Source organism: Protomyctophum parallelum (genome assembly GCF_964188405.1).
Source record: "Protomyctophum parallelum genome assembly, chromosome: 5".
Taxonomy (NCBI): domain Eukaryota; kingdom Metazoa; phylum Chordata; class Actinopteri; order Myctophiformes; family Myctophidae; genus Protomyctophum; species Protomyctophum parallelum.
In genome coordinates, this window is record NC_139702.1 from 1,836,683 (window position 1) to 1,846,813 (window position 10,131).

Sequence of the window (10,131 nt, forward strand, 5' to 3'; positions counted from 1 at the left end):
TTGCAGTTTTTCACGTCTTGGGGGAAAGAAATACCCTTGAGATATCAGTTGGAGCGTTGTTCATTCTGCTGGTTAAAGAGCTTTAGGAGCGGTTATAGAGGAACCAAATACACTAGCTCCCAAGAGTTCAATGAACAGATTATATAGTTAATAGATTGAGGTCCCAGAGATGAAAACCGTATCAAATGGGGGTCTGTGGTCTAAATACACTGTTTCCCATTTGTAGGTTGTGGACCCATTTTTTTTTATGGGTCCCTTTATTTAGTTTCCTATGTTATGTTTTGAATTATTAATATTTCAACATGGAGGGGAAAGGAACTGGTTGGAATAACGTTCCACGCACTACGTCCAACCAGGAAACTCCCCCTGTGACGAAGCACATTTCAATGTTTTTCTGCTTTATTTTATTGTTTATGTAAATAAATGTAACGTGTGATGCTGAATACTTCAATATTATCTTCTATTCATATGTGAAAGGTAACGGGCCTGGTACAGGGGTGATTGACAGCTGTCAGTGACTGGTTGATTGTCACCACCCAAGGTTACTAGTAGAGGAAGTGATCTCAAAACAAACAGAGTGCAGGCCTGCATAGAGGAGGAGAGGAGCTCCAGGCGCCAGATAGCGTTTTACGTTGAGACCGCTGTTTAATGTTTAAAGGACCACTTTGCCACTATTAAACCTTATCTGTGTGTTTTTTATCATTAGCATATATGCTAAAATACCCCGGTGTATTATCATTGGGGGTCTGTAGCTCTGTGGGCGCACTTTCAAAGCTCTCTTCCACTTACGTATTTGTCCCAAAGTGACGTAAGTGGACGACCCTCGGTAGGCTCTCAGAAACTACAAGGGAGCTGTGGACAGGTAGGGCTGCCGTAGCTAGCCTAGCCGCGAAGGACATCCTCGCCTACACCACAACAACAACAACAACAACAACAACAGTTGTCAGTATATGGCTAATCCACAACAAACGAAAACAATGAGTCAGTATGGCTGCTCCATGGGAGTTTTTGGGTGAGATCATTTTAAATACATATTGGCAGAATCTGCGTTAGGGTCGTTATATTATGAACCAGAAATATACGGAGGAAGGAATGCATTGACGGGGACAATGTGGATTGATGCCTGCTGGAGCGACCTAGCTAGTAGCTTTCCCTGGACCAGTACGTCGCACACAAACATTTCTGCCCAGGAAAAGCCCAGATAGTGTTGACTGTTTTTTATTTTTATTTTATTTTTTTAGATATTTTTTTGCGGCTTACGCCTTTTATTGATTTTTGAAGGGACAGACAGTAGGCTGACAGGAAACGGGAGAGAGATGGGGGGATGACATGCAGTAAAGGCCGTGTCGGGTCCGGGAGTCGAACCCGCGGCACACTGCGACTGGATTACCAGACCGGTGCCCAGACCGTTACGCTACGGCCTGGGCCAGTGTTGACTGTTTTACTGAGAAGTGGGGACATGTGTTCAGGATGCCTCAAACTGGAAGTTGCAACAGGAGCCAGATGGACCAAGAGGGACATTCAGATTGAAGTAAGTGTTCAATATGTATTTACAGCTTATTTGTGTATGTGTGTGTCGCCACACCGTATTGTTTACATAAGTGTCAGAGGCTAGGCACGGCTTCAGTTTACACCTTTTCAGTGTTCATTCAACCATTCAATTCAAAACTGTATGGCATGCCATCTGAGCCCGGTGGAGCCCTGGCGTAATGGCCATGGGCATGGCTCACATGACGCTCTAGCCTAGCCCCATAGTGCCCTCTCCCTACACATTCTGAGCGTTCGTATGTTTCAGGACTGCTCAATGTAAACATTCAAGCGTTATACCTGTCCATTCACTAGGTCAGCCCAGATGGGTACAGAATGCTGATGAAGCTGAAGACATCTTTGATGGACTGATGGTAAGCCATACATACATACTCAATTCAAACTTTATACATAAAGCACATTACTGTATTTGCTGTATTTTGTTTGACCCCCTAGAAAACTAGATGACATCACAAGGGAATATCATTTTCAATAAAGGTTCACATAGTTATATTATCTCTGGTCCATAGCTCTAATGCGTTGCATTTAACACATTAGTGCTATGGATCAGAGCTATATTTATATATGCTTTTACAAAGACCAGTGGTCAACCAAGGTCCTGTAAAATGTAGTAAATATGTCTCACACAGACGGTTTCACACTGTAGTATTGAATTGTATCTGTTAAATCACACTAGCATGGCATTGCCCCCGGATGACAGTGAATTGACTTAACCTTTTGTAATATCTCAAAAGAAAGAATATATCATTACTGCATCAAAAGTAAGCAACACACTATACTATAAAACTGATGACATTGTACAAATTACTCAAGCAAAGTGCCTTGCACTGATTCATAATCAAACTATTTGTATAGCACCTTTCATGACATGCAATGCAGCTCAAAGTGCTTTACAGAGCAATGGAGAGAAAAACGCAAGGCATAAAACATTGAAATAGAAGGCAGTCATGTAGGTTGGAAGGTCACAGATTCAGTTGTTTTCTTTGGCAGTATTCTGCAGTCCAGAATTGCAATAATCAAGCCCAGAAAAAACAAAGGCATGGATCAGTGTTTTTGCATCATCTAATGACTGACAATATTTCTAAAGGTAAAAAAAGGCAATCTTGCTAACATGATTGTGTGAATACTTTCTACAAGTCAGGTTGCCAAGTCTGCTTATTATTATGATTGATATTTGATACTCAGTTTTAGCCTACCTACTAATTTGGTCGGTAAACTTAACAGTCCAATACCAAAGCGTACATCACATGAAACATACTGTACATAGCCTACACACTCAGTCGTCCATTCCAGTAATCATTTAGTGCTTTCACCATTACTGACTCTTGTCTTCTCTTCTCTCACCACAGCATGTGCGTCTCCTCTCCTGGCCAGAAGCTGCTCCAGCGACATGTCGTCATGCAGAACCACCTGCCTCAGTGACCTCTGACTAATGCACTTGTATGATTGTACATGTAGTTTGTTAGTTTCCAGTTCAACCATAGACCCCTGTTTTTATATATAATAGATTTATGTAAATCAGTACTATTTAAAGATAGTTGATTTGATGTCAAGTTTGTTTTATTTTTTCTCATGTAGGCCTATTGTATTTATACATTTTCACAAATTCCTAATACTCTGAGGCTCAAACTGTCATGATATTGCATCAAAGGCCACCGTGATACAAATTCAAATGTATGTTTATACAAACAAGACCAAAATGGAAATAAGTGTGACTTTATGTCAGTGAATGTGTTTTATTGTACTGTAACATAAGAAGGTTTAAAAAACAAGGCCACACAGGCAAAGTTTGTCCTCCTACTCAGATTACAAAAACGGACAGTGTGCAAGAATCCCAGAAGAAAAATGATCAATATCAATTGCTATATAGAAATACTCTGTTACAAGTAAAAGTCCAGAATTAAAAATGTACTTCAGTAAAAGCACAACAATATTGGTAAAGGCTTAGGAGTAGTACATGTCTAATATTTTAAAATGAGATCACATTGATTTATCAATCCAGATTGTGTTCAATAGCAACATACAAAGTAAATTGTATATCTATATAATATACTGTATACTTGGGAGTTCCTTGAAAGCCACTTCTTCATCTCTTGAGTCGAAGACAGCCACCGAGACCTCAGCTCCTGCATCAAATAAAGTATTATGCAATTATGGGCCTCTGACCAATCATGAGACAATATGGTAAACGATAAGGTTCATTAAAGCAAAGAAAATGAAAAATAGCAAATGTACAAGCTCGCAGCACGGCACCAACTCCACCAAGTGACGCACTGAGCTTGTATATCTGCTATTTTTGAATAGCCAATGCAAATACAGATGCTTTCCCGGTTTTAAATGCTTTTATGTTTGGTTTGTAGTTTGCAGCTTGATATGGAAAAATGTAGGTCTGGTCCATAGGCTTACTCTGAGGCTATGGACCAGAGCTAGGAAAAATGGTGGCGTTTATGTGGAGGGTGTTCCAGTTACAAACAGCAAAAAAGGTCTTTAGCTGTAAGCATCAGAGACACTCGGTATGTCAAATTCATTTATAGACATCACAACAACAACCACGTGTAACAACAACCATGTATTTTGAAAGGAAATGCATGTGGTCTCCTGTAATGCAATCGCCATTCATTCAGTGTCTGGTGTACACAGCATTGTAGCTTTAGTTTATTACGACATACCTCTGTTCTGCAACTTCTGCTTCGATGATGATGTTCCGTGTCAATTCTTCCATTAGATTGCGGTCGAACTGGAAGATATCTGCGTTGGTGAAATGTTCACTGCACACCCACAGTGGTTCGAGACTTCGAGTACAGCTGTGATTGAATCTGTACTTCATTCATAACGAGTTCTAAAAACAAAGCCAGCCAGTGGAATTTCGAGTCAGACGCTGCGCACGTTCGAAATCACTATTACGCTACTTACTTAATACTTACTACCAGAGACTACTAACTACTATACCACCACTACTGCTGTTACTATTACTACCGCTAAATATTAGCTATTACTATTACTTCTATGCTTTCAACAACAAACAACACGAGAAACTTTCAGCTTCCTGGGGGCCTCACTGTCTGTCTGTCTGTCCAACCACCACATAGTTCATAGTTCTTAGTGGGGAAGGGACTTCTTGACCTTCATCAGTTATTTATTGCACTTTACTGTGATTGTGATACTATAAACTGTGTATATACCTTCTCTTATTGCAATTTGCACTTCTCTTGTGATACTCTTGTGACTTGTACTTGCTGCTACTGTGTATTGTCTTTGTGTATTGTCTGTCTGTTTTAAAAAGTGTATGTACAAATGCACTTTTGCCCAAGACAAATTTCCCCTCGTGGGACAATAAAGTATATCTCATCTCATCTAATCATCTCATCTGTCTGTCGCGCAATGCACTGTGGGTATTGTAGGAAATTATATTACCGTGCCTCGGCTCATTACATGACTCGTTCTCCACAGCGGTTTCGCCAAATGTAAATATTTTTATTGTTTTCATGAACGGATATCATACTAAAGCATGACAAAGGCCATACTAACCTACTGTCTACTTTTGATTCTGTCAATTGCTATGTCTGAGCATCTCTATATAAATAATTCAGAATATAACCCTACGATCCCGCTTAATTTTTCCTTAGTAATATTTTGCCTTGCATGAGTAAAGGGCGATTGTTACACCCCTGCTTGAGGGGAAAGGAACTGGTTGGAATAACGTGTCCCTTCCATGTCCAACCAGGGAATTAACTGTGGGTCTTTGAACCACTAGTCTAACACATATCAAACTGTGGGTCTTTGAAACGAAAGACTTTTGAGAATCACTGCGGTTTACCTTTGTACTGTCTGTCTGTGTTGTCTCCATCCACAGTGCAGAACAACCTGACCCCACGAGGACATGAGGACACATCGCGGGACATCGGTCACCCACATCTGACCCACTTGAAGGTCCTGGAGCTGAGCTGGACATCGGTCACCCACATCTGACCCACTTGAAGGTCCTGGAGCTGAGCTGGACCCTGAACTGGACCCAGGAGGATCTGGACCGTGTGAGCCTTGCAGCCTGCAGACGCCAGCCGCTGGGACTGAGGAAGACTACCGCCAGTACTTGCACAGGTAAAGGTCACTACAGCACTGGATTAGAACTCTTGTGATCCAACAAACATTTGATTGATTGATCGAAATATTTATAAACGGTTTGCAGAATTACAGTACATTTCAAGCACAACTCAATACACAGACTGTTAACTGTGAGTGGACGACCCAATAAAGCATTACACTTGTTTACAACAGGGTCCACCATGTTCAAATCATCAAAAAATGTAGAGACGTACAAATAGACACTTTATAGCCAAAAAAAAGACAACAGGAATTCACCATAAAGGATGTAAAAGGGGAAAATAACATATACAGTGAGGGGAAAAAGGGGGGGGGGGGTGGTGGGTGGCATGCCGCTATGACAATATAAATAATTTGGTACATTTGATGCATTTTAATAACATTTACATTTTATCTAAGTTGGCCAGGTGTGCTTATTTTGTCACCTTAAGTCTAGTATTGTTTCCATTTACCACTCTCCAATAAATACATCTCTTTGAGTCTGTTCAGTTCTAACAACAGGTGATGTGTCTGTTTGTGTGTGCATGTATGCGTGCGTGCGTGTGTGTGTGTGCGTGCGCTGTATCCAGGTTGTTTGGAAAAGAGACCAGGCAGAGGCCACTATATTTCCACACTCACTCCAGAGGGGCCATACTGTAGTGTAGCACACTGTACTGTACTGTACTGTACTGTACTGTACTGTACTGTACTGTACTGTACTGTACTGTACTGTACTGTACTGTACTGTACCGCAGGGGTCTGCAATAGTTTTCACATAAAGTTCCATGTTTTACTTTTTGTGATAGTCAGTGTGGCATATACCATATCTAAATTAAATATTCCCAACTGATTGTGATTGTCCATAACTCCATATACACATAACAACCTTAGAAATATTGTTTTGGACATCAGGATGCAATGTTAATGGACTCAGAGCAATAACCCACCTATAGGCCTGTCTATGTCCCAGACTCCATGTAGATAGATAGATGGATCTTTATTTGTCATTGCAACGTGTACAACGAAATTAAAAGTGCCAACCAATCAGTGCATCATATCACAAAACAACATACTGTACAAGATAAAACAAAAACACACATGACTTCTTGTCACTTCACCTATAGGCCTGTCTATGTCCCAGACTCCATGCTACTTCACCTATAGGCCTGTCTATGTCCCAGACTCCATGCTACTTCACCTATAGGCCTGTCTATGTCCCAGACTCCATGCTACTTCACCTATAGGCCTGTCTATGTCCCAGACTCCATGCCACTTCACCTATAGACCTGTCTATGTCCCAGACTCCATGCCACTTCACCTATAGACCTGTCTATGTCCCAGACTCCATGCTACTTCACCTATAGGCCTGTCTATGTCCCAGACTCCATGCCACTTCACCTATAGACCTGTCTATGTCCCAGACTCCATGCTACTTCACCTATAGACCTGTCTATGTCCCAGACTCCATGCTACTTCACCTATAGACCTGTCTATGTCCCAGACTCCATGCCACTTCACCTATAGGCCTGTCTATGTCCCAGACTCCATGTCACTTCACCTATAGACCTGTCTATGTCCCAGACTCCATGCCACTTCACCTATAGACCTGTCTATGTCCCAGACTCCATGCTACTTCACCTATAGGCCTGTCTATGTCCCAGACTCCATGCCACTTCACCTATAGACCTGTCTATGTCCCAGACTCCATGCCACTTCACCTATAGACCTGTCTATGTCCCAGACTCCATGCCACATAGTCTTTCTGTTTTATGAACACAAGGCTGCTGTATTTTATACCTCATACTAAGCATTTAAAGTATGAGGTATAAAGTACAGCAGCCTTGTGTTAATAAAACAGAAATATTTGGTATTGGGTAAGACTGGCGTTATGTATCTTTCACTGCTTCGTCTCAACCATTACTCAATGGCTCTGGTCTCCGCCACCACGGTGGATATTTTGACATTCCGTTTTCTTTTTTTTTTTTATGTTGCCACTACTGTTGGAGCAGCCATAAACTACACAGGTTCATCTCGATGTTCTGGGCATCTTTGTAATGTTAGTGTTAGTAAAAAAGCAGGTAAAGGAGTAAAGTTTGAGGCAAACTAACATCAGTCACTCTGCCGTTCACTGTAGTGGAAGACGTGCGCCTGGTGAGGGTTTTACTCCCGCAGCTATGTCGAGTCCGCCTACAGGAAATACGTAGGCTGCGACCATGAAACCGGTACGGAATCGGTCTATAGGTGAAGTAGCATGGAGTCTGGGACATAGACAGGCCTATAGGTGAAGTAGCATGGAGTCTGGGACATAGACAGGTCTATAGGTGAAGTAGCATGGAGTCTGGGACATAGACAGGTCTATAGGTGAAGTAGCATGGAGTCTGGGACATAGACAGGTCTATAGGTGAAGTGGCATGGAGTCTGGGACATAGACAGGCCTATAGGTGAAGTAGCATGGAGTCTGGGACATAGACAGGCCTATAGGTGAAGTAGCATGGAGTCTGGGACATAGACAGGCCTATAGGTGAAGTAGCATGGAGTCTGGGACATAGACAGGTCTATAGGTGAAGTGGCATGGAGTCTGGGACATAGACAGGTCTATAGGTGAAGTAGCATGGAGTCTGGGACATAGACAGGCCTATAGGTGAAGTAGCATGGAGTCTGGGACATAGTCTGGGACATGCATTAAGGGACTTGCATTAAGTTGTAGTTCTCCTCCCATCCACTTGCATTAAGTTGTAGTTCTCCTCCCATCCACTTGCATTAAGTTGTAGTTCTCCTTCCATCCACTTGCATTAAGTTGTAGTTCTCCTTCCATACACTTGCATTAAGTTGCTCAAAAGCGCATGAGGCGATTTCACTCCTCCTTCCGGGTAGGAACAGAGTGCATTCTGGGATGGATTGGCCCCAAACACATGAACGCGCTGCCGTTGAACGCGCACAAGAGTGCTGCCGTCGTGAACGTGCACAATGATAGTCCCGTTCATGTGTTTGGGGCCAGGCTGCAATACCTTCATTCGGCCACTATGTCCATTTGGCCTCAGGGTTTCCTCTGGGTGCCTTCTCTATTCATATATACTCTATGCTCTATACATGTCCTTCCAGCGGCGACGGCGTACTGTAGTAAATGCCGACATAATGCTGCGCTTGTATAGTGCGTGCGTGCGGGTCTGGCGCGCACACGCATTTATGGCCGGTGGGCGAGACAATGTGTGTGACACACTGACACACACGCACACACACACACACGTGCAAGCGATGAAGCACGCACAGAGACCCCCTTTCCACCGGTTGGTTCAGTTCTTTTTGGTTCTTAGTCCATGAGCCAGAGCTCCAAAATTGGTGGGAAAAACTAGACCTATATTAAATTGTTTATAGGATCAATACAAGTAAATTAATAGATGATAAGTCTCTTCCACAGTAGTAGCTTTTTCATACTTTCAATTATTTTGCACATTTTCCTACATAATGCCTCATTTGCATATAAAAAAATGTAAAATGTGTAATACAATAAATCATTGTCTTCGTGTAAAAGTACTCAATTGGGGAAATTTCATGGTCATAATAATCTAATATAGGTATGGTTTTGCTACACTCAATTCATAATTAACGTTTCAATTTTGGAGCTCTGGCTCATGGACTTAAAAACCAAAAATAACTGAACCGGTTCCCACTGGGAACCAACCGGTGGAAAAGGGGCCTCAGAGTCACAGACCCGTCCGGGTCCATTTGGTTCCATGTGTTACACTCTCAGAGTCACAGACCCATAAGGGTCCATGTGTTACACTCTCAGAGTCACAGACCCATAAGGGTCCATTTGGTTCCATGTGTTACACTCTCAGAGTCACAGACCCATAAGGGTCCATTTGGTTCCATGTGTTACACTCTCAGAGTCACAGACCCGTAAGGGTCCATTTGGTCTCACTGCATGGTTTTAACTGCTTAGTGCATGTTTAGAAAAACACAGTTAAATGTGGTGCAATGTTGCACGCACACACACACGCATGCTGCACACACGTGCACACCCACACACACACGCACACACACACTCATAGTGCTGCGGTGCACTTTTATGCGCTGTGGATATGACACAGAATCCTGCAGGACAAGTTCACCTAGACTAGTCTGGTTACACACACACACACACACACACACACACACACACACACACACACACACACACAGTTAGGTGTCGTGACAATAAACTATGTGGACAATGCATTCTCTTAAACTCCTGGCACGGCCCCAATCATCTGTTCTGTCTCTCACGGTAAACTGTTCCAGTATTTCACCTGTATATAATTATGTGTACAGTACAGAATGCATCCTTCTATCAATACAGGTCTTACAGGTATTTGATCTGCTCTGAGACACACACACACACACACACACACACACACACACACACACACACACACACACACACACAATCACACACACACACACACACACACACACACACACACACACACACACACAGTAACACGTGGAGGACACCTGCATAGA

At 42.5% G+C, this 10,131-nt stretch overlaps 2 protein-coding genes across 2 annotated transcripts in view; both read left to right on the plus strand.

Annotated features, from left to right (window-relative positions):
• LOC310859189 (NACHT, LRR and PYD domains-containing protein 3-like) overlaps nt 1-10,131 on the plus strand; it is a gene marked incomplete at its 5' end in the record, with an annotated part of 125,411 nt that overhangs the window by 64,881 nt on the left and 50,399 nt on the right. The window lies entirely within an intron of this gene.
• Nucleotides 2,226-10,131, plus strand: part of LOC310859190 (uncharacterized protein) — a gene marked incomplete at its 5' end in the record, with an annotated part of 57,260 nt that continues 49,354 nt past the window's right edge. Inside the window, 3 exons of the mRNA XM_083765591.1 lie at nt 2,226-2,247; nt 2,898-2,966; nt 5,479-5,646. Coding sequence (XP_083621717.1) covers nt 2,226-2,247; nt 2,898-2,966; nt 5,479-5,646 — 259 coding nt within the window. The remainder of the gene's footprint in view (nt 2,248-2,897; nt 2,967-5,478; nt 5,647-10,131) is intronic.